Raw genomic sequence first — 24,725 nt, 5'->3', positions numbered from 1 at the left:
GCTATTTGTTCACCCATCTGCCTGTCTATTGATCCATGTGTCCACCTTTCCATCCAGTCATTTGTCTACCCATCAATCTGTCCATCCATTGATCTGTCAATTCCATCCATCCATCCTTCCATTCACCCACCAATCCATCCGTCAGCCATCCACCCATCCATCAGCCATCCATCCAGAGAAGTCAGGTCCCAGTTGGTCTCCCCAGAGCTGCTGGGAAGGGCCTGTGGCCCCATGGCATTTATGGGGCATGTGACCTGCCTGCCAGGCCTGGGGAAGCAGCCCCGCCCCAGCCCTCAGGCAGGGGGCTGGTCCAGGCATGTGGGAGTATTTATACCTCCATGGAGGCTCCTGGGGTGTTGCTGGCCTGATGACTCCCTGAAGCCGTGATGGTGGCCATGGCCCAGAGCCCACTGTGAGTGCTTGGATTCAGCTCCACTGGGACCAGGGCTGGGTGGCAGGGGATGGGGACCGGCTGGAGAGATGGAAAGGTGCCCAGAGGTGGTCAGGGGTGGTGGAAAGGAAGGGGTGCTAGGCAAAGGAGAGCAGGAAGCTGTTGGAGTCAGGCATCCGCAGCAGGGGGAGGAGGGGTGAGTCTGTTGCCATGTACTAGCCTCTGGAGGGTCCCCTGGTGAATGGCAGGAAGGATAGAGCAAGAGGACTAAGATTATAAGGGAGATGAAGGTTAAATATCTGGAAGAACTTCCAAGTCAGCCCCGGGCACGGAAGGTGGCTCAGGTGTGCTTTCAGGATGGGCATACTGAGTGATGCTCCGGGACCAGCCTACTTCCAGAGGCAGGGCGGGGAACGACTGGAATGGCTTTGTGAGAGCCCTGATTTGGGGGATGGGGGTGTTAGGGGGTAATAACTCAGCTACCAGTGTCAGGGGCTCAGATTTGAGGAAAGCATCACTTGGAGGACAGAGTTGCTCGTCATCCTTTGTTCTTCTCCACCCCCTTCTGTCTGTCTGTCTGTCTGTCTGTAGCGCTTCTCAAAGGCAGGGACAGCTTCCTGAAACCCAGGCAGAGTCAAGAGCCAGAGGGGCCAGAATTTTGGCCTCAGAAACCCCAATCTGGGTGAGAGGAGAGGAGAGGAGCTAGAAAACCCCTCCTCCTTGGCACTCTCAGATTCTGAGTATCCTGGGGTGCCCCAGCCTCAGGAGAGAGCCCCTAGGCCCTTCCCTGCCACCCCCAAGTAAGTAATTACGAAGCTGCTCCAGGGAACCCCTCCCAGCAGCTAGGCGGGCGGAGCCCCGGGTGGGGCCACAGGCAGCACTGGGCACGGGCCCCACCCCTCGTAAAACATGCTGCCGCAGCCGGCAACAGAAACCATTAAGGCGGAACCGCACTGTCTCCGCCTCACTCACAAAGGGCGGGTAGGAGGCTCCCGGGTAGGAGGCAGCCCAGGTGGGAGGGAGTGTGGAGGGCCCTCAGTGTCCCCTGTGACTCAGCTGCCCACAGGGGGTTCAAGGGCAGACCCTCCCAAGGAAACCTCCAACCTTGCCCCCCACCTGCCACTCTGGCTTCCAGATGTGAGCCAGGAAGCTGATGTGTTCCCCAGGTGGGGCCGTGTAGTGCAGTGGTTAAGCACACCGGCTTTGAAGCCTGTGTCTGAGTCCTGGGGAGCATAATTTACTAGCTGAGTGAACATGGACAAGTCTGGTGAGCCTCTCTGAGCCTCAGTTTCCTCATCTATAAAATGAGGGTGGTAATACAGCACCTCCCTTCTGGGGTATAATAACTCACCCAGCCGTTCCTGGTTCCCTTGAGGATTCCCTCTGGGAGGCCCCCGCTGAAGGCAGAGCAGGGAGAGGCCCAGCTGACAGCTCTGTGGACTACAGACACATCCACCGGACCAGCTGTGGCATCTTTAGATGCAAGTAATTCCAGTGCCTCGTTTTATTTACAAGGGAACCGAGTATAGAAAGGGGAAGTAACCTGTCCAAAGTCATACAACCAGCAAACGCGGTGCCCCCTGGCCCTCAACCCAAATGGCCCCCCTTTTTTAAAAAAATATATTTTATTGATTTTTTACAGAGAGGAAGGGAGAGGGATAGAGAGTTAGAAACATCGATGAGCGAGAAACACCGATCAGCTGCCTCCTGCACACGCCCCACTGGGGATGTGCCCGCAACCAAGGTACATGCCCTTGACCAGAATCGAACCTGGGACCCTTGAGTCTGCAGGCCGACGCTCTATCCACTGAGCCAAACCAGTTAGGGCCCAAATGGCCCCTTTTGCCTGAGTCCTGACACGCTAGGGAAATAAATGGTCTGAGAGATGGGAAAATGTGCTGGGTAGAGGGGGTGCAGGCCTGGCTGTTTGTGAGACGGGCACAGAGCAGGCATTCAGTAAGGTTCATTGTTGAGCCTGATTTATGCATTCTGGGAAATATCTTACCTGTCATGTTCCTTACTCAAGTTAGAGGGCCATTTCGTTCTTCCCTCTGACCCCAGGGAAGATCAAGTCTGCTTCTTTCACCTCCACCCCTGCCCCCCCTCCCACTCCCCAAGGATCGTGGCAGGAAGTTCAGAACGAGGAGGGTAGACAGAATGCCCAGATACTGAAATGGTCTTCAGCGAAGGTTTGCCAGGGCTGTACCCCTGAGCGTGTGTGTGTTTGGGGATGTGGTTGGGGCTCTCAGGGCCTGGGAATGAATACATGTGGTTTTCAGGTTTAGCTCTGTGGTCCTGGGCTTGTCACTTCTCTCTGCGCCTCAGTTCTCTCCCCTGAAAAATGGGGAGGGGAAAAAGGGGGGCTCTGATTTATAATTTATAGTATTTGCTGATTTCTGTGGGAAGATACTTCCACCGCGGCCAATTTGGGCTGATCTCACTGAACGTGGAGCTGGGAAGAGATGGACACAATGGGCTCTCTGAGCCCATCGCTGCTGGCTGCAGCACACCACTGCCTGCTCCCCTCTGGGGCGAAGGGCAGACGAAATGAGATGCTAGATACAAAAGTGCTTTGTAAACTACGGAGCGCTTTATGGATGCGGAGTGGTGATGAGGATCAACCGTAGAGTGGAAGGGACCCCAGGGCATATTGAGAGCCCTGGCCTAGCTCCCGCCCAGGAAGGGGGAGCTTGTGGACTGTGGGTTGTGGGTGCCCACACTAAATGGCGGGATGATGAGTGCCATCTGGGGTAGCTCCCGGGATCTGAGAAAGGCGGAGAGCTGACTGGGCCTCCTGCATTGGTTTGCTGGTGTTTGCACACACACACATCCTATTGTGCTTCCTGAAACTGAGGCAGGTGGGATAAAGGTTAGCCGTCAGGAAAGGATTCCTTCTGAATGCAGATGCCATCAGAGAGGCCTCCTGAGAGATCCAAAGCAACAGTCACTCCTTCCTTACTCTAATCCCTGGGAGTTGTTGTGTTTTTGTGTTTTTGAATATATTTTTGTTGATGTCAGAGAGGAAGGGAGAGGGAGAGGGAGATAGAAACATCAATGCTGAGAGAAAATCACTGATTGGCTGCCTCCTACACGCCCCACACTGGAGATGGAGCCCGCAACCCCAGGCAGGTGCCCTGACCTGGAATCGAACCATGACCTCCTGGTTCATAGGTCGATACTCAATCGCTGAGCCACGCCAGCTGGGCTAATCCCTGGGAGTTCCCACAGCCATCCCACCTTAGGGGAATGGCTAAAATGATCTCTGAGGTCAGAGAATCAAGAGGAAGGAAGTTTAGCCTCTGCAACTAGGGTAGGAGGATGTCAGGGAGATGGAGGTGGACAGCAGGAAGAGGAATTGCCTCTGCTCTGCCTGCTCCTATAACTAGAGTTCATGCTTTGAATTAACTCTGTCCCACTGTTAATTATTAATAATAGCTATCATTTATTGAGCACATACTATGCATTAAGCTCTTTACAAGCAATATTTCATCTAATCCTCCAGAGAGCTACGTATTATTAGCCCTATTTTACAAATAAGGAAACTGAGGCCCAAGGAAGGAAGTTAGGCAACCTGTCCACCCAAAGTCCCAGTTACTGGCATTCAAATCCAATCCTGATTCCAGGGCCTCTGAGCTACATCATCCAACTTCACCCAACTTCAGGCGTTTCACCAACGACTCCAGGTTGTGGTCAGGAGCCGAGGCAGCCTCATCCCTCTCAATGAGCCCTTCCCTCCCTGGACAGGAGCCCCCCTACACACCCATCAGCGCCCCTCAGCCCCACCCCTGAGGCAGGAGGGTCCTTTGGGCTGCCGTTGGTGAAGGACCCCTCTTTCCAGGATTATGTGATCTTACCCAAGTCACTTGACCTCTTCTCTGGACCTTCCTTCCTCATTTGTGAAACGGAGCTTTGACTGAGGCAACCAAAGGGGTGTCGTGGTCACCAAGTCAGGGGTCATTATTGATAAAACCTTCCCAGAGGAAACCCTGCACTGAGGACCATTCAGGGACTTCTACATCCTCAATGCAAGTCAAGGGACAAACCTCTAAATTCTGTGTGGCCTCCCTGGCTCTAATCCTGTGCCTGGGGGCTTGGAAGGCGTGTGTGTGTGTGTGTGTGTGTGTGTGTGTGTGTGTGTGTGTGGTGGGGAGGGGGGTGGAGTTGACCAAGCCAAGGTATAAAAGTCATGGCTGAACTGAAGCCTCAGCTAAGGCCTCTGACATGCAGGAACTCTGCCGGGGCTACAGACAATGTCCTGGGATGTAGGGACTAAAGCAAGGATGGGGTGAGGCAGATGCTATAGGGGTCCTTCTGAGAAGGCCAGACCCTCAGGAGGTGGTGCGGCCCAACCTGGGGCTCAGAGAGGCCTCCTGAAGTTCATGCCTCAGAGGAGCAGAGATGGGACCTGAGCCCCCTTATGGCCAAGCTGAGTGAAGGCCAGGCAGACAGGAAGGACTCACAAGGGCAGCTGCCACCTGGGGAATGGGGCCATAAGCCAAACTCCCCAGGCCTGTCAGGCCTGAAGCAGTGAGACCATCAGGGAAAATAGAGTCTGGGGTCAGAGACCACGGCCACAGTCGGCCAATGAGGCCAGATGTGTGACATGTGTCCTTCAGCGTTTTCTATGTGTGGGCACCTTATACCCATCATCTCACCTAATCTTCCCGACAACCCTTTGAGGTGGGTGCACAATCCCCATTGACCAGAGGAGCAAAGAAAGAGAGAGAATTGCATAGTTTGTTCAAAGTCACCCAGCCAGGAGGTGACACCACTGGGATTCAAACTCGAGTCAGCTGAAATCCTAAACCCTTGCTCTCAACCACATTTCATTCTGCCTCCAGAGGGGAACAACCATCGCTCACTGCAGGGGCGGTAGGGCCCCCACCCGAGCGTGGCCGCTGGAGGAGCTGGAGAACGCCTTGGGAAAGCAACTCTGGGCCAGGGCCAGGTGTGACAGGCAGGCCCCCGCTGTCCAGGAGCTGTCCAGGGAGCGGGGGCCAGACCAGGCGGTCATGCGGAGCCAGAGATGGGCTGCCCTGCCCCTTGGGCCCCATGCCTGCTCCACCTCGGTGTCCAGTTACGGCCAGCTCGGCGCTTCCCCGGTCACGCCACATTTAGCATTGCCGAGTGAGCGGGCGCCTGGACATGGAGAAGGGGCGGTGGAGACTCTTGAAGGGGCGGGAGAGCCTCCCACCAGGCCCCCACCTGGACCCCAGCGACCAGCCCTCTCCACCACTGATCCCTTGAGGGATGTTGGGCAAATGCTTTCCCTTCCTCATCCCTGCTAACCTCCTAGCAAACAAAGGAGATAATGTAGCAAAGATGTGCTAACCCCAGGCTGAGCACCATGGAGTCAGCAAGGCCATTCCTCCTTCCCAGAGCCCCTAGGAGCACAGGGCTTGGGAGATGCAGTTAGTTCTGCGTGAGTGGGTCCTGGGTAAGAGGGATAAGTACGAACCTCATGCTTTTCTTGTTGCCTGCCCCACCCCAGCTCGCCCCACTCTGACCCCCACCAGATGAAGAAACTGTAAGACAGGCTCCAGAGTCAGACAGATCTGGGTTCGAATCCTGGCTCTATCAAGGATTAGCTGTGTGACTTGGGCCAGTCACATAGCCCCTCTGGGCCTCAGTTTCCTGTCTGAAAGGCGGGATTAATAATGCCCTTTCCTCACAGCTGTTCTAACCAACCAATGAGAAAATGCTCCACATCACGTGCACAGTGGCCAGCCCAGAGCAGGCATCAGTAAATGGTAGCCTTTATCAGAGACCCCTTAGGTCAGGAGGAGTAAATTCAAGAGAAATTGCTCTTTGCAGATGGTGGAGAAGGAAGGCAGAGAACTGAGAGATAACGATAGGAAGAGCCACATTAAAAAGCCGTAGGATAATGAGAGCTGGCATTTACTGAGCACTTACGATGTGCCAGGCGCTGTGCTAACTACTGCGCGTGCACGATTTCCGTTGATAGGGCATGCCCACGGGGGAGGCCCTCGCTCTCTCCCTGGTTTGATGATGACAATGCTGAGGCTCAGAGAGCTTCGCTGGCACAGCCAGCAAGGAAAGGCCACGGCTGGCTTTGAGCTGAGCCCTCAACCACACAGCTATGCCGGGGACAGAGCTCTCTGACAATTCTGGAAGGTCTGAGCAGAAGGAGCCCTCAGATATCAGGTAGTCTAAATCTCTAGTGTTTCAAACAGTGAAACAACAGCGCAGAAAGGGCAGTGGCCAGAGCAAAATGTGAAGAACACAGGAGAAAACAGCCAGACATTCCACAGTGGACGAGTGGCATCATCCCCTGTGCCATGCCAGGCTCTCAGGGCCACCAGCAATCAGGTCCCCTCGAATTATACCCTGGTCTTGAGAGCCAGGCCAAGGTGCCCGAGGATGGCACCACAGGCCTCTGCTGAGGGCTGGTCACCTGCAGTGGGAGGGTCACTCCCACCTGGGCCTGGCCCACTTCCTTCCTTCTCCAGCTCCCCTTCCTCCCAGGACCACCCACTTGCTCAGCCACTGCACAGAGACTACTGGCTACAGTCACCTAGCCCGGACCTTCAAGGTGGCAGGAGCCAGAGGCAGGGTCTCGCTGGGAACCTCTCCTAGTTCACTCCATGGGGGGCGGGGGAGGCTCCTCACTGGTTCATTTTGCTCTCTCCCCACCAGGCTTCTCTTTCTGTGTGTCTTTCTTGCTCTATCTCTCACATGACCTGCTTACTTCTGTTTCTAATGTTCTCTCAGTTTCTTTGTCTGTCTGTCTGTCTGTCTGTCTGTCTTTCTCATCAAGATGTCAGGCTGGAGTCAGGATCCCAGCCCAGGGATGGGGTGGGAGTGGAGGTGGTGGACTTGGGATTGGTCACCCCCGGACACTGGGCCTCATTCTCATCACAGCCGGCTTTCTTCGAGGCCAGGACTGGGTGATGGTGTCGCTCCTCCCGCCGCAGTCTGACGTCACGCTGCCGGGCCCCACCAGACTGGAGGGCGAGCCCCAAGGGGACCTCATGCAGGCCCCGGGCCTCCCAGGCTCGCCTGCCCCACAGAGCGTAAGTACCTGGCACCCAGGCCTGGGCTGAGGCCAAGTCCTGAGGGCTGCATGGGAAACAGGTGAACAATCACCCCCACCCTCCAAGGACCTCCCTGGGGTCCGTCTTGTCCCTTCCACCAGCAAACAACAACCCAATGGCTCTAAGACCCAGAGGTATTCAGATAGGCTCATTCCTTCAGGCTGGGGCTTTTCCAGAGCAGGGACGTGCATCCATCTACTGGGGCACCCCGGGTTTAAGAGCAGTGTACCCTCATCGTATTGGGGCTTCCAAGGGCAGGCTAGGTCTCCTCCATCATATGGGGGCTCCAAGAGCTCAGCCCCAGACCCCCTTTACCCAAACACAGAGTAGGATCCTGGTCCAGCCTCCACTCACAGGCCTCTCCCCTCTGTCCACCCAGAAGCATGCCGGCTTCAGCTGCTCGTCATTTGTGCCCGATGGCCCTCCGGAGAGGGCACCCTCACTGCCCCCACACAGCCCCAGCATCGCATCACCAGGCCCTGAGCAAGTCCACTGCGCGGCGGGTCCTGGCCCCAGCCCTTTCCGGCTCTCACCCTCAGACAAGTACCCCAGCTTCAGCTTTGAAGAGGGCCCGGCCAGCAGTCCCGGGCGCTTCCTCAAGGGCGGCCACGTGCCTTTCCACCCGTACAAGCGGCATTTCCAGGAGGACATCTTCCCCGAGGCCCAGACTGCCCTGGCCCTCGATGGACACGCCTTTAAGACCCCGGGGGTGCTGGAGGCCTTTGAAGAGATCCCTGTGGATGTGGGGGAGGCTGAGGCCTTCCTGCCTGGCTTCTCAGCAGAGGCCTGGTGCAATGGGCTCCCCTACTCCAGCCATGAGCACAGCCCCCAAGTCCTGGTAAGTACCAGTGGGCAGTGGGCAGCCCACTTATCCTCTGTGCCCGCTCCCAGCAGCCCAGGTGAGTCCTCAGAGATCAAACTCCCCCCCTTCCCTTCCCAGACCTTTCCACTCAGGTTCTGTGTGTATCAAGGAAGCAGCAAGCTCAGAGACTCGGGGCCTCCAGGTCAACGAGGAAGGGCACGCTGGCCTGGCCCGGCGTGGAGGAGACAAGGTGGGGTAGGCAGGTCAGGCAAAGGAAGCGAGCTGGCAGCTTCCCAGTGGCTCCTGAGTCAGGATCCCAGTGTGTGACTTCTCTCTGTTTGTTTAAGTGTCAAGAATCCCCAGCCAGACGTAGATACACCCATATGCAAATGTGAGAAGAAAAACACATTCCAGAGACCAAGAGAAAGGGTTAAGGGAGGAGCCACAGAATACAATATTCCCCTCTCCGGCATCAGCTTGCAGAGTTGAGAGACGACTTAATTCTTCTCAACGGATACTTCCTGGCCCCATTCTTTGCCCGGAGAGGGACCTGGGTATGTTTGTAGAAATATCTTGAAAGCACTTTGGAAGGTCAACGTGTCCTTCACGGCCATATCCTCAAGCGGCGTGACCTTAGGCAAATCGCTGAAGCTCTCTGAGCCCCATTCAAAAAGTGTGCTTAATAGTATCTGCCTCAGAGACTTGTTGCCTTGGGAAGAGAAAGCTAAAAGGAGCTTTGCTCCCTTCTCCCCAGCTTTGGAGGTCCCTGAGGTGGTGCGCCCGGAGCGGGCTCAGCCTGGACTGTGCCTGCTCTAGATGGCCACCAGCCCTCCTCACCTCTTGCTTCCAAATAGGCTCCCATTCCACCCCCCCGGCCACCCCCAACAAAGACCTGTTTCCCAGGCTTGGAAGATAGAGAAAAGGGTTGGGCACCTACTGGGTGTGGCCAAGACAGGACCTTGTTCTGGTTCTGGGCCTTTTGACGGCTTCTCCTCAGGCCTATGGAACATGACAGCAGCTCACCGTGAGGCACCATCATACTCACACCCAATGTCCACTCAGCGCCTGCCCTTGGTCACTCTGCCGGGCGATTTCTTTCAAGCGCCCCATTTAATCCTCACAACGACCCTCTAAAGAGCTCCCGCTATCTCCATTTTGCAGATGGGTAAACTGAGGCCCCATAGAGGCCAAGTGGCTTGTCCCTTGGCCTGTAAGAGGTGAGGCTGAGACTTGAGCCCACGCCCCTGGCCCCTGCACAGTGGAGAAAAGCTCAGGCCCAGAGCCCCAGAGCTCGCTGGCCGACTCTCTAGGTGACCTGGGCACATCAATTCCCCTTCATGGGCTTAGCCCCATCATCTGCCAAATGAGGGGGTTGGACACAATGCTCTTGGCCCTTCCAGGCCTGAGATTCTATGATTGTGGCTATCTATGCATCAGCAACCCCAGGGCACACCCAGAAAGAGCTCTCAGCTGGTTTGACCCTCTGGGCCCACATGCTGGGTCCCGGTTCCCTCACAACCCCAGGAACAGCGGCCCACCTCCTCCAGGCCTTGTTGACCTTCCAACCTTGTTGATCTTCCTGGGTCTAGCTCTGTGCTAGGCCCTGAGGACTCTTCGAGGGGCTTACAGTTCATGGGAAGCCAGAGTCTGGCCACCATTACCGGCAGGAGCTACAGGCTCCCTGGGCCAGTTTGAGAGAGTGCCACCGGCGCATGCAGACCAGCACTGGGGCAGCCTCCCTGGGGCAGCCTCCCTGGAGCAGGGCGCAAAGGCTCTGAGTGGGGGGTGGTTGGGGAGGACAGAGCAGAGGACTCACGAGCCCCCTCCAGGGAGCCTGCTGGAGCTCCCTTGGGCTTTGCAAAAGAGAAAGTGGCAAGGCCTGAGGGCCTCAGCTGGACCAGCCTCTGTGGTCACTTCCTGTGCTCTGCAGTGGGAATTGCGGAGCTGGGGCCTTTGCCGTGGTGTCCTCTGCAGGCCTGTTCTAAAAGGCTGGGGGCTCCGAACCAGCACGCAGGCCCTGGGCTCAGCTTGGTGAGAGGGGTCAGGCCCTGCACCCTTGTGCCCTTCCAGGGAGATCGCTGCCCTACCCCAGCCTCAGTGAAACCATTGACACGTCTCCCCCACTCCTCGGGACAGCCCAGTCTCAGCCTTTCACCTGCAGTGAGGTGGGGGGTAGGGAGCCCTGCTGCTTCCAGCCCCAGCTCCACCACTGATTTGCTGAGAACCCTCAGAAAAGTCCCCGTCCTTCTCTGTTCTCTGTTCTCCAGGAGTAAGTTCTGGGGGAGGCACAGAAGGGGTTGTTTTTGCCGAAGGTTTAAGACACAGACAAGAGGAAGGAAGAAAAGTAAAGCCTAGCCGAGTCATCTGCTTTTTCCTCCAACAGGGGTCGGAAGTCAAGGTCAAGGCCCCAGCTCTGGAGACTGGTCCTGGCATGTACTGTTTCCAGCCCCCCTTGCAGCACATGTACTGCCCCGCCCAGCCTCCCTTCCACCAGGTGGGTCTGGGGCAAGTGGGCATGCTTCCCCAGAGTCTCAGGATCCTCTGTGGGTGTGCGGTGTGGGGGTGTGTATACATCTGGGTGGGCAGCAGGGCCTTGATCCTCAGGCTGGGCCGATGGGGGTGGGGGCAGGGTTCATGGGGAGGGAAGCAATTGCCCTTCTGTGGGATTGGGCAGGGCTTTTCTGAGACCCAGCTAGAACCTGAGAGGTCTCAGAAAAGAGAATTGGGGCTGAGATTGGGGCAGGGACCGGATGTGAACCAAAAAAGGAGGGAGGAGGAGAACCAGACAAAGACGAGGCCGAGAGAAAAGGAGTGTGTGGGGTGACACACAAGGCTGAGCAGGGCAGGGAACAATGGACTGCCGCCCGGGTCGGCCACCATCTTCCTATGTGGCCTTGGCCTCAAACTTCCTTTCAGCTCAGACAGGGTGGGACTAGGCATCGGGTTAGGGGGCCTTCCCACCTGGAGGCTCCAAGTCCCCATGACCTTCAGCCGTTTTCCCCTTCCCCACCTCACTGCCCAGCTTCAGCTCCTCCTAGATGTACAGGATGCCAAGTAATTGCCCCACACGGGCATGGGATGGAGGTTTTTAGAAAGAGAAAGAAAGAAAAGAGCCCCAGAGCAGGTAAGCAGCTCCCAGGAGTCGCCGGGCAAGACGGAGCAAGTGGCTGCCCAGCGCCCAGCTCCATCCACCTGCAGCCTGGCACTGAGACAGGCCCTGCCTGTGGAGCAGGTTCTACTCCCAGCCTTTGGCATTGGCCCTGGTCTTGGCGCAGCCCGGGAGGCAGGCACGTGGCGGGGGGAAGTAGCCAGGCTGCTTGGTTTGTGGGAAAAAAGAAAGAGATGGAAGGAAGCAGAGGGGACACATGAGGGGTCATCCCATGAGGGGCCCAGCTGGAATGGTCAAAGCCTTCCCGAGGCCGCTGGTCTGACCCGGGGGAGAGGGTGTTCCTGAGGCAGCCTGGCCCGTCAGGGAACAACACAGCAGGGCTAAGGGGCTACCAGACCTTAAATGGCCTCACCGTGCCCGCCCTGCTTTGATGCCCTCTGCGTTCCGCACCCCAACCTCCAAGATGGCCGCACCCAGGACTTTATGGAGACTGCAGAGGGGGTGACTCAGGCACTACGTGCCGCTCGGGTGACCTGGAAAAAGCACATCAGCTTGGAGCAGATGGGGGAGTCAGAGTCTCCCTTCCCCCTCGCCCCCATAAAACACCATCCCTGGCACCACAGCCACTCCCTTTGCTGTAAAACCACCTCCTACCCCCACCTGCCCACCACCATGACCGGCCCTTTCAAAGAGCCACTGAAACTCATAAAAGGTGGCAGTGCCCAGCAAACGCCCAGGCTGGACATCCCACTTCCGGCCCCGCTGCCCTAGGAGATGCAAGGGAGGCCTGGAGCGCCTGCCCAGGAGGGTGCGGAAGCCAGGACTACCCATCACACTTCTAGCGCGGCCAGGCTGCTATCCCATCACCATGGCAACCAGAGTACCCAGAAGGCCTCAGAGAAAAGTGCTGGACCAAGGGAGCTTTGAGGCCTCTGAGATCCTGAATTCTAGAATGTGGATCTCCTCACAGGCACTCAGATGTCCACACCCTTGGCCAAGCCCTTCGTCAGGTAGCTCTGCCACTGGAGCCCATGACCATGAGTGGTGGAGCCTAGGACCAGGGAGAGAAGATTCTAGTCTCAGCTCTCTCTCTCTCTGGATGTACATGACTGAGGGAAGGGGAGCCTCCTCTTGGGAAGGATGGTTACCATGGCAACCACTCTGCCTCCTTTGACCTCTACAGTACTCACCAGGTGGCGGCAGCTACCCTGTACCCTACCTGGGCTCCCCACACTATCCGTACCAGCGGATTGCACCCCAGGCCAGCACTGATGGGCACCAGCCACTCTTCCCCAAACCCATCTACTCCTACAGGTATGTCTCCCAGCACTCCTGGATGGAACAAAGAGGGGTGAGAGGACCCTTGGGGAAACTGAGGCATGGAATCCTCATGGTATAAGGGTAACGGTGTGTGTGTTGTGGGTGTTCATAGTTGGATGGGCTTCCAGAGTATGTTGGAGAAGGGATTTTTTTCATGGGGACAAGGGGATAGACTAGATCACCTCTGACCTCTTGTCTAACCCTGGGAAGCCATGTCTGTGGTCAGCAGCAGATGTGTTGTCCTGCACAGTTCTAGACTCCTGGGGCCCAGGGCCTGGGTCTGAGAGTTCAGGAGGGATGCTTGCCCCCTACTCCCACCCTCCTTCCCCAGATACAGAGAGAAGCCCCACCCCAAAGCTCTGCTGGAAATAAGCGAGGAATGAGGACTGCAGATGTGACTCAGTTACCCAGCATCTTCCAGATCTGGTGCCCCTTCTCTGGGGCCAGGGTTGTAAATGCCAGGCCAGCGGCACCCAGCCTGTCTGGGAGACCGTCTATCTGAACTTTCCTTCATTCAACCTCACTGACACTCGACTTCCTAGGTGCCAGGCCCCACATGGGGTCAGGTCATTAGCCAGTGTGAGCTCAGGGGAAGGAAAAGGAATTTAAACAGCAGCCAAGAACGCAGAGGAGTTTGCGGGGAGGTAGGACGATATGCAGAGAGGAGCACATGCAATCCTTGCAGTCCAGCAGAACTGGGTTCAAGTTCAGGCTCTGGAATGTACTAGCTGTGAAACCTCAGGCAAGTTACTTAATCTCTCTGAGCCTTTGTTTATTTGTTTTAAAAATAAAAAGCAGCAATATGCGGGCCTTTGGAAGGATTAAGTGCAAAAATATGCCTGGCACATTGTAGAGGCTCAAAAAACCTTAATTCCCTCCCTTGCTATCTATCCAGCATTTCTGCAGTTGGCTGAGGGTTGACTGGTAATGACAGCTCCCATTTAATGAGTGCTTCTATGTGCTAGGCATCACCCTTAATCCTCACAACTCTGAGGTAGCTATTACATTCTTCACTTCAAAGCTGAGGAAACTGAGGTTCAGAGAGGTTAGGGTACTCACCAAAGGTCACACAGCTAGTGAGTGGCTAAGCCAGGACTGCAGCCCAGGTCTCTCAGATTCCACAGGACCCTCATATCTGTAATTTCTGGCTTCAGTAAACACGTTTTCATCCCTTCTCCTTTCAACCTCATAGAGCCTCTCACCCATGAATTCTGCAGCAGGTTCTCTCTCCTCAACTACTCCAGCTGGGGCAGCGGGTTTGGGGGAGACTGTGGGCCTGGTCCGAGGTTAAAACTCTCAGGGTTTTCTTTGCCTTCAGCATCCTCATCTTCATGGCCCTTAAGAACAGTAAAACTGGGAGCCTTCCTGTCAGCGAGATCTACAATTTTATGACGGAGCACTTCCCATACTTCAAGGTGAGCCCAAGACCCACTCCCACTCCCCCATGCCTTGGCGCTGTGCAAGCCAGGCCTCTCTGGAGCCAGAGGACTCCGCTGGGAGGTGGGAGAAGAGTGAGAATGAAATCCAGAAGAAGGTTTGCCCCCCACATGCTTCCCCTGGTCTCCACGTCTGCAGGACAGAGTGGAGAACAGGGAGCTCGAGCCATGCACGCAAGGTGACACAGCAGGCTGGAGTCAGGCCTCATGCTGGCAGAGGTGGACATGTCAGTCCTGTTAGACCTCAAGGAGCACCCACCTTCCCCAAGTGGGGAGAGAGCTGGGGAAGAAAGGAGAGGCTCTCCCCACCCCTGCCCCCAGGATGCCGTAGGGCTGGAGGAATTTGGGTAGGAGCTGGCCAGCCAAGGTGACATGGATGCTGGGACCGCAGAACCCATTGCCTTCCAGGGAGAGATTAGGATCTGCTCTGTGGGCGGCAGGCTCAGCTGCAGTTCTGCCAAAAAGCGGGGTGTGGGTTTCCTGGTCTTTGAGTGTCCCAGGGAACTGGCTGGCTCGCCTCACCTTCCCATGGACAGGATCTCGTGCCCGTCACCCACAGAACGGGCTTCTGGGGCCTCTGCCAGACTCCCTCCCTAGAGGCAGGACAGAGGCCCTTCTCTCCAGATGGACAAACACATCAGAGAAGGTGATCCATCTGTTCAAGATCACTCAGCAGGTGGGACTAGTTGCTGGTTCAAGCTGTTTGGCTTCACACAACACCCATGTCCCTTCTCTGCTTGCCCCCCAGACACCCCGAGCATGGACCCCCGTTTCTCCTGAGGTGGGTGCAGGGGAGATCAGAACTTGTAAGGAGTCCTGCACCCTGGTGGATACAATCTTGTCTGCTACCCAGGCAGCAGGCGGGAGCTGAGGCCCCAGTAATCCAGAACTCAGCTCCACCTGCCAGTGGGTGATGCCCAGGCCCACGTCTTCCCGATTGTCCTGCCTGGGGATAATTTGAGGCTGATATTCAAACAAGTTTGTACTTGCTGAGCTGCCATCAAATGAGTAGTGGGCATGATGGCCAGAGTGGTCTGGCCAGGAATGGAAAATTATGGCCATCTACTAGACGTTCTGGAAGGAAGAAGAAGGGGAAAGAGAGTTGTCTCTGGGATTTGAGGAGCATGAAAGCCAATATCCAGGGCTTCCCCTTTGCCCCAGCAGGTCAGGGAACCAAAGTCTCCTTAACTCTAAAGCCTTTGGAGGTTCCTCTAGGACAGCGGTTCTCAACCTTCTGGCCCTTTAAATACAGTTCCTCATGTTGTGACCCAACCATCAAATTATTTTCGTTGCTACTTCATCACTGTCATGTTGCTACTGCTAGAAATCGTAATGTAAATATCTGATATGCAGGATGGTCTTAGGCGACCCCGTGAAAGGGTCGTTCGACCGCCAAAGGGGTCGCGACCCACAGGTTGAGAACCGCTCGCTGCTCTAGGCCTTTAAGGGGCCAGGCCAGAGAGAGGAAGGGAGGGCCCTGCCCTCCTCCTCTCAGTCTTTCCTCCCTGCTCACTCCCCACCTGGTCCCCAGCCCCTCCCGGCATCTCATCTTCCCGGCTTAATTATTTTTCCTGGGAGCCGTGTAATCCCTGTTTTATAGAGCTGAAGAGTGAAGAGGTCTAACAGCTTTTTTTTTTTTTTTTTTGGTTCTAGTTGTTGTTCTTAGCAGTTGCGTCACTCCCTCACTCCCTCGTTTACATTTGACTTCAGAGAGAAAGCATCTTTGAGGATGGGGCGGGCCCAGATGGCGAAGCCACCCTATGGGGTGACCTGGGCAGGGCCTTTAACTAGGGGACAGAGTTAGAGTCTGGGCTCTGTCACTGCCTCCTTGTGTGATCTAAGACGAGGCCCTTTCTTCTCTAACCCTCAGTTTCCCAATCTGTAAAATGGTCAGGTTGAACCAGTTGGCACATAGATTCTTTCCCATTCTGACACTTCCCCTCAGACCCACCTAAGGAGTTAATCCAAGATCCCCTGGCCCTTCTATCTCACTCCCTATTTGAAAGCAAGGACGGAGGGGACCCTGGAGTGGGCAGCACTCGTGCCCGAGGTAGCCGAGGTGGGCGTCCTGTAGCCCCATGAGTCAGGGTTGTGGGGTTGGGGACATGTCCAGCCACTGGACATAATTGCTAGTGCTGACCATCCTTCTTCCAAACAGGAAGTGGCTGGGGTGGGAGCTGCCCTGGCATCTGAATTCACAGATTTATGGGGCTATAAAAGGGTCCAGTGCCCATTAACTCTGCCCATCAGACGACACAGCCTTGACTCTTAGTAGGGACTGTCATGGGAGTTGAAGGTGAATCCCCAGATGACTGATCTGGTGGCTCAAGAATTCTTCCTTGTGACCCCAGGAGGCTTGGGGGTTCATCTCAACCAGCACCCTGCCCAGGCCAGCTGCCCTTAAGAAAAACTCTGTAGCTCCTGCCAGCAGCTTGCAGTGATGCTGGCATCAGAGCCCAGTTCTGCTGGGCGTGATTCAGCCTGGCTGCTCCCTGGGGCAAGTGAGCCAGGGAGGAGGGAGTGGCTGCCCCTCATTAAGCAGAAACTGGGCCCTGAAAGGGGGAGGGGCCCCGCTGGCCAGGGCAGAATCTCTATCCACAGTCACCCCTGCTGGGCCCAGGACCGGCCGCAGAGCCTGGAACTGAGCTGCAGGTAGAAGGACTGCGGGTGCCTACTGGCCCCCCCGTCACCGCCTCTCACCCAACTGAGTCAGCCTAATGGTTTTTACAACACTCCCTGGGCACAATGACTGCACTGGTGACATGACCAGGCTTCCTAATGGGTGTTTATTCTGTTGGCACGAGCACCACCACCCCGAGGCCTGGCCTCCCCACCGAGGCACACCCCCTCGGGCACACTCATGTGAACACTCACACCCACGTACACATGCAATCACAGATACCCACACACAGCAGAGACTTTCTCACACACGCTCATCTTCAGGGACACATCCTCACACTCGGGAATTGACAGACTCATACCCAGGAGACAAGCTCACACCAGGGAGGCACATTGAGGGACATGTGCGAGCTCATACACACACAGAGCAAAACTCAGATGTGCAACAGTGCACACACCCAAACACCAACCTCACCCAGCTTTCTTCTCTCCCACATTTGCCCCAGCGGGGATGGGGCCGACCCAGGAGAACATTCCAGAGCTTCCCCCTCATTCTCTCTCCTAAGTTGGCACCAGAGGCCTCAGAGCAGTGAGTTCCCTTTCCACAAAGGGCTCCAAGCACAGGCTCCAAGCCCCATGGGGAGCGGTCCGATTCCAGGTGCGGGAGAGGCCTGGGCCTCGGCAGCACCCACCGGCCCTCCCTTATGAGTCACCTGGACCTCGCGGTCGGCCAGGATTGGGTAGGAGAAAGGCAGATTTTAGGTGAGAATGACTTGTAGTCAAGGTTCCTGCAGCCCTTCCCCCACCACGGAGGGAACGGAGCCCGGGCTGGGTGCTGAGGAGGACCAGCCCCGGAGTGGGCGGCAGTTCTGTGCACAGAGGAGTTTTCTGGAGCCCAGACCCGGAGCCAGCTCTGGCTGCCTGATCCCGGCCTCATTTCTTGTCTTGCTCTGCCCCGGCAGACGGCGCCCGACGGGTGGAAGAATTCTGTCCGCCATAACCTCTCTCTCAACAAATGCTTCGAGAAGGTGGAGAACAAATCAGGAAGCTCCTCTCGCAAGGGCTGCCTGTGGGCCCTCAATCCAGCCAAGATCGACAAGATGCAGGAGGAGCTGCAGAAGTGGAAGAGGAAAGACCCCATAGCCGTGCGCAAGAGCATGGCCAAGCCAGGTGAGGCAGGCAGGCTGTGAGGGAAGGCCAGGGTTCCCAGGAGCGAACAGGGAGCGGGAAAGTGAAAAGGAGAACTGCTGCGTAAGGAGAGGGCCTGCGTGCAGTTCCAGGGCTGGGGAGGGTTTGTGGGGAAAGGGAGGTCTCATGGTATCCCTCTCTCTTGGGCTTTTTCAGAAGAGCTGGACAGCCTCATTGGAGACAAGAGGGAGAAGCTGGGCACCCCACTCCTGGGCTGCCCACCCCCTGGGCTGGCAGGCTCAGGCCCCATCCAGCCCCTGGCACCTCCAGTTGGGCTCTCCCAGCCGCTGCACTCAATCCACCCGGCTCCAGGCCCCATTCCTGGCAAAAACCCCCTGCAGGACCTACTTGGGGGCCACGCGCCCTCCTGCTATGGGCAGACATACTCACACCTCTCACCGGGCCTGGGCCCTCCTGGACCTCCGCAGCCATTGTTCCCGCAGCCAGATGGTCACCTTGAGCTGCGGGCCCAGCCAGGCACCCCCCAGGACTCGCCTCTGCCTGCCCACACCCCACCCAGCCACAGCACCAAGCTGCTGGCTGAGCCTTCCCCAGCCAGGACCATGCATGACACCCTGCTGCCAGACGGAGATCTCGGCACTGACCTGGATGCCATCAATCCCTCGCTCACCGACTTTGACTTCCAGGGTGAGCTGGGGGTGGGAAAGGGGAGGTGGGACGAAGCTGGAGAGGTCCACCTGGCAGTGTGGCCCATTCCCTCCAAGTCTCCAGGCTGCAGCCTGCTATCTGCCAGGTGTCCAGGCACTGAAGCAGAGAGGCTGGAGCAAAGCAGACAGGGGGTGTCAGGGGGCCAAGAGGAATGAATGCCCTTGTCCCCCTCCTGGTGCCTCTGAATGTGCTCCCACTAACCCCACTGTCAAACTCCTTTCAGCTCTGGGTAGGCTGGAGGGGCCTGGTATTTCATTCCATACTTGGCTGTGAGCGACTGATAGTCCTAACATTCCCAGAACCAGTTGCATCTTCTGAGTTCATCTTTAAAAATTTTTTTTTAGTATATATTTTTTTATTTCAGAGAGGAAGGGAGATAGAAACAACAATGATGAGAGAAAATCATTGATTGGCTGCCTCCTGCACACCCACTACTGGGGATCGAGCCTGCAACCCGGGCATGTGCCCTGACCGGGAATTGAACCGTGGCCTCCTGGTTCATAGGTCGATGCTCAACCACTGAGCCACACCACCCAGGCTGAGTTCATCTTTTAATGCAGAAAAAGGAAAGAGATCTTCCCCCCTAGAAGAATGTAAGGCCTCAGAACCAGGCAGAGGGGAGGCTCTATTCATTCCACTCCATCTTGTCTGCTCCGTCTCTGCATGTGACCAGCCCCAGATGTGTCCCTCTGAACTCCAGTGCACCCCAGGCCCTGGTACTGGACAGAGGAGGTTTGGTGGCTTGTGCTAAACCAGGCCTCCGACCCCCTGCGTATGCTGGGATGGGGATATCCACAAGCAGGTGGAGGCAGCCAGCCCTCCGAGAGCTCCCCGTCTGGTGGGGAGACGGTACAGGCTTTAGGAAGCTAGATCCTCACCCCACCCCCGTCCAGAAGTGGGAAGCAGGCTCAACGGCCTCAGAGGAAGCTCTAGACATGAACATGTACTTGACCCCTACTCTCAGGCAGCACGCTAGTCGCTTTGCAGGTGCTTCCTTATATGGGCCTGCAGGATAGGAGGGATTATTAAACACATTTCACAGAAGCACAGAGGTTAAGTAACTTACTCAAGGTCACGTAGCTAGAAAGAGGCCTGGCCTGCCAGGATGCAGGTCACATGACATAAAGAAGGCTGTGAGGCCGCAGCGCTAGTTCTCCTCGGAGTAAGGTATGCTTCCTGGCTCTGCTCCTGTCCCTTGGGCCCTGCCGTAGAGGAGGCCCAGGGAGGCAGGTCCAGCCATCTCATCATCTCATCGGGTCGAGCGGTGCATTGTTGGAAGATCCATGGTCTGAGCTGCAGAACCTCCTTCCTTGGAGCCTGGGCAGCAGCCAGGGTGAACCCTGGAGCGCACAGTACCTGCATCAACCCTTCCAATAGGCAGCTCTCAAATCCTCAGCCCTCTCCACCTCCCAAAAGAGAGCCACACGGTCATCCGGGCTGTGGCTTTTAGACCATACATGGGAGGAGGAATCAGAGGTTCAGCAACTGCCTGGAGTCACACAGCTAGTGCCAGGGTCTGTTCCCCAGCAAATGTTACCCAAACTGTGCTCTGTTTAGCATGGGAGAGATGGGCTGGGGGCAGACGGGCCCCTTGGGTGCCTCCCAGTGATGCCTGTTCTATCCCCCCACTAGGAAACCTGTGGGAACAGCTGAAGGATGACAGCTTGGCCCTCGACCCCTTGGTACTGGTGACCTCATCCCCGACATCATCTGCAATGCCGCCACCTCCCCACTGCTTCCCTCCAGGGCCCTGCCTGGGGGAGACAGGCAGTGGGGCGGGTGACTTGGCATCACCAGGCAGCGGGGGCTCGGCAGCCCTGGGTGACCTGCACCTCACCACCCTCTACTCAGCCTTCATGGAGCTGGAGCCCCCGCCCCCCTCGGCCCCCGCCGGCCCCTCTGTGTACCTCAGCCCCAGCTCCAAGCCCATGGCCCTAGCATGAGCCATGCCCGGCAGCAGCTCCAGCCTTGGCCTGGCCTGGAGGTCCCCGCTGGCCGCCCACATCGGGCTCACCTTAAAGGTCAAAGAAGGAAAACTCTCCCCGTCCCCTCTGCCACGAAGCCAACTGGTTTGTTAGCTGACAGCCGGGGGTGGAGACACCACCCAGGATGCTACCCCTCACACATTTCTGCTGCCCGGTGGGCCAGCTCCTCACTCAGAGCCCCTGAGAACAAGTGTCTGGGCAAAAATTTCACCCGCTCTCACTCATCCACACTCAAGCCTCCCTGCACCTGTGCCCGTGCGCGCACACTGTCGTTCAGACATACACCCACCCACACGCCTTCTATCCTGAGGAACCGGAACTCCGTCACAGAGCCTAACTTGCTCTCGGGGCAGCTGAGGGCTTTGGTGACCTCCATGCAGGCCCAAGACCACCCTGACCACTCTTTTGACGCCCACACTCTCTTTGGGCCTGGCCCCCTCCAGGCATGATCTTCCCCGAAGTCGAGGTATTTATTCTCCCATCTTCATTCCAGCCGCCTGTGAGGGAGGAGGAGACACAGACGGAGCCTCCCTCTCCCCAAGTTGCCCGGGGACTCCCCAAGGGGCTGCAGGCTCTGCCCATCCTCAGCACATGCTCTGTCTAGCCCCAGGGTGACACACAGGAGGGACCATGTCCACCCCAGGCCCAAACTGAGCCCAATTCCGACACAAAGTGTTTGGAAAAGCCCCTGCCCTCGGAAACTTGAAAGTGTCCTCTTCTCCCAGCCTGGGGTGTAGGCAGGGCCCCTCCAAGTCACTGCGGCCTCACTCCTTCTCGATAAGCTCATGTAGATTAGGCCCCAGCTTACTGATGACTTCCCACCGCCTGAGGCAGCCTGGGCATTCAGGGAAGGGAAGCCGGGCACAGGCTGACGGGGAGCACCCATGTCCCCTCTCTCTGACTGCTTGACAGACCTGGGATGCCCTTGGAGTTGGGGGCGTAGCCCTGTTGCCCTCCAGGCCCTCCCTGGGAGCCCAACCCCCACCACGTGGGAGCCTCAGCCTACCCTGGGCCTGGGGAAGACAAGAACCCACAGAGTTTGGCCTCAGGGGAGGCTCAGGCAGATCCCTCGATGGCCTGCCATTGTCCTTGCCCTGGAACAATAAAGCAAGTGCCATGTGGTCTCAGCTCCGAGCCTTCCTTTCTGGTCTTCTCTCCCTAGGGAGAACGGTCAGGCCGCACTGACTGTAGATGCCCTGGGCCTGTGACATCCGCCCACACTCATTCAGGACTGGGAAGCATCTGGGAGGACTTTCTGACCAGTCGAGAGGATTAGGGGGAGTGTGGGCAGAGAGTCTTCCCAGGTGAACTTTCAAAGGGATGCAAAGAAGCAGCGGCCCTGCCCGGAGGGAGAGGATGCCCTCCCCTTGTCCCCACTCTGAGATCCACCCACTCTCCCCATTTCCTCGCACAAGAAGGGGTCACTTCCCTGTCCAGGCTGTGCCTTCCTGCCCCCCATCTTTCCCTGGGCTCTGGGTTCCACAGGTGACATGATCAGAGCATAGCTTGGTGCTATGCACTGCTGGCCCTGGAGGATGGTCCCAGGAGGTTAGTCCCTGGAGGATGGTCTCTGGAGGGTCGGGGGCCTACTCCGTCCCACTTCAGGCTCACCTCCCAGCGGCCACCTGCAGACAGGCCGCCGTCACCAAAGGGCAGCCTGAGAGGCAGCCCCCCACTCTGCCTGAACAGGGATGGGAAGATGTAGGAGCCAAAAGCACTCGCATGAGCCTCAGTCTTGCAACAGCCACAGGTGGGGCCTCTGCTTAGAAAGCTCTTCCCGGGGCCAGGCCTGGGGGCCGGCCAACATCGCCTGCCTGCCCCAGAGGGCAGCTCTGCAGATCTCATACGGAGACACACCAGTACCTTCCCCCAAGAGGCTCTAAGGCTGGGTCCAGGTCTAGAGGGATAGGGTAGGGTGACGAGTGGGGGAAGCATGGCCAGTCCGTACACCCAAGAGGAAGACCCACCCAGCCCACCCAGCCCTGGCTGTATAGGAGAGGGTGAAGGCTCAATGTCAAGCCCCCAGGTGATGGTACCCCCCAGTTCTGACCAACCCTAGGCCTGGGTCTGAATGCCCAAGCCCCCAAGAACAAGGCAAGTGTCTCATGAGAGAACTTTACTGGGACCTGCTTCCTGGCCTCAGACTCCGAACCCTGGGGCCTCAGACAAACTGTACTGTACACCTCCAGCCTAGCTGGTGAGCAGAGGACAGCTCCAGGGCTCCTCAGTCAGACCTCTGTCCCATGGGCCCGTGCATCACACCTACGAGTGAACTGGCCCCCACCCAGCTAAGACAGGTAGCAAGTTGATGGGACTTGGAGTTTCTTTTTTTGTTGTTGTTTGTAACAAAAAGTCTAAGGCTTGGCCCTTAGATTTTTAAAACTGGGCAACAGAGCCTCTCTGAGCTGAGCCCCACACTCCCGCTCATATGCTGCCCTCTGCTGGCCACCTTACACCAAGTGTTCAACCACCATTTTAGCGTGAGCAACAGTCTGAATGGATGCAGGGTCTGGAAGACCCTTGGGGGGAAATGATCCCTTTTGTTCAGGGCCTCTACACCTGGTTTTAAACTGGTTAGAATTCATGGGTCCAATGAAAGAAATTACACCTTCGTTTTTACTCCTCTCTACCTCAACTTTAGCATTTCCCTTGATGGTGAATGTCAGCAACAAAGCACAGTAGCTTTAGCAGAAGCTGTGACTGCCATTAAGAAGAGAAACCATGCCGAAACCGGTTTGGCTCAGTGGATGGAGCGTCGGCCTGCGGACTGAGGGGTCCCGGGTTCGATTCCAGTCAAGGGCATGTGCCTGGGTTGTGGGCATGTCCCCAGTGGGGGATGTGCAGGAGGCAGCTGATCGATGTTTCTCTCTCATCGATGTTTCTGACTCTCTATCTCTCTCCCTTCCTCTCTGTAAAAAATCAATAAAATATATTTAAAAAAAAAAAAAAAAAAAAAAGAAGAGAAACCACAGATGTTTTCATATTACATTACAGGTATTTCAGAATAGATATAGATAAAGGTGTCTATATATAGTGTTCAATACATAAAATACAGGATTACAATATATTTTATGTACATAAAAACCGTGTTGCCATATGCTTCAGACAATAACAAAGGGGTCCATAACACACAAGAAAGTCAAGCACCCTTGATTTTTGGTGCCAGATGGTGGGGAAATGGAGGGTGGCTCTTGGGGGCTGGGCCAGGCTAGAGAGGAAGCCCTACAGGGCGGGCATGAGACAACAGCTCTTCATCAGCTGGAAGGGAAGCCTCTCAGCATTGCACAGCAGGTGTGGCGGTCCCGAAGTGCACCCTGCAGGCCAGGGGTGGCACGAGCAGGCTGTCTTCCTCTAGTGCAGCGGTTCTCAACCTGTGGGTCAAGACCCCTTTGGGGGTGGAACGACCCTTTCACAGGGGTCGCCTAAGACCATCGGGAAACACATATATAATTACATATTGTTTTTGTGATTAATCACTATGCTTTAATTATGTTCAATTTGTAACAATGAAAATACATCCTACATATCAGATATTTACATGACGATTCATAACAGTAGCGACATTACAGTGATGAAGTAGCAACGAAAATAATTTTATGGTTGGGGGTCCCCACAACATGAGGAACTGTATTAAAGGGCTGCGGCATTAGGAAGGCTGAGAACCGCTGCTCCAGTATTTGGGCTTTCCTGCTCAACCCAGTGGTAGCGTTGTCTCTGGCTGACTTCAAAGAGACAGAATCGGAGCAGGGTCAGACCCAGCCTAGTCTAGATCAACCTTCCAAGTCAACAACTCATCAGACTAGCTGCACTCCCCAGCCCACCCCACCCCATTTTTTCCTCCTTCACTGCCCAGGAATCTCCTAGGTCCCTAAGGAAAGTGCGAGGAACTGAACGCAGCAAGGTGCACCTTAGCAGCCAGACCAATGCCAGAGGCGTGAGGCTTAGAAGGAGACGGGGGCCCAAGCAGTGTGGCTCAGGGGTTGAGTGTTGACCTATGAACCAAGAGGTCGTGGTTCGATTCCAGGTCAGGGCACATGCCCAGGTTGTGGGCTCCATCCCCAGTGTGGGGTGTGCAGGAGGCAGACAATCAATGATTCTCTCGCATCACTGATATTTCTCTCTCTTTCTCCCTCTCTCTATGAAATCAATAA

General features: G+C 56.3%; 1 protein-coding gene across 2 annotated transcripts; it reads left to right on the top strand.

Moving 5' to 3' along the window:
- Nucleotides 1–391: 391 nt before the first annotated feature.
- FOXN1 (forkhead box N1) lies at nt 392–20,532 on the top strand (the record flags this gene model as incomplete). Of its 2 annotated transcripts, XM_081110040.1 has the most annotated exons (9): nt 392–412; nt 7,294–7,425; nt 7,826–8,284; nt 10,632–10,742; nt 12,541–12,671; nt 13,996–14,092; nt 17,695–17,902; nt 18,077–18,568; nt 20,222–20,532. In XM_081110040.1, the coding sequence occupies 8 exons, from the start codon at nt 7,303–7,305 to the stop codon at nt 20,530–20,532; spliced, it is 1,932 nt and encodes a 643-aa protein (XP_080966166.1). The 2 variants fall into 2 exon arrangements, with proteins under 2 accessions (XP_080966166.1, XP_080966165.1); XM_081110039.1 differs by lacking the exon at nt 392–412 and having other exon boundaries at nt 7,303–7,425; nt 7,829–8,284.
- Between the last annotated feature and the right edge of the window lie 4,193 nt (nt 20,533–24,725).

The sequence above is a fragment of the Myotis nattereri genome (assembly GCF_964212035.1).
Source record: "Myotis nattereri genome assembly, chromosome: 16".
Taxonomy (NCBI): Eukaryota; Metazoa; Chordata; class Mammalia; order Chiroptera; family Vespertilionidae; genus Myotis; species Myotis nattereri.
Note: the sequence above shows the minus strand (reverse complement) of the source record. Positions and strands in the feature narration are given on the sequence as shown.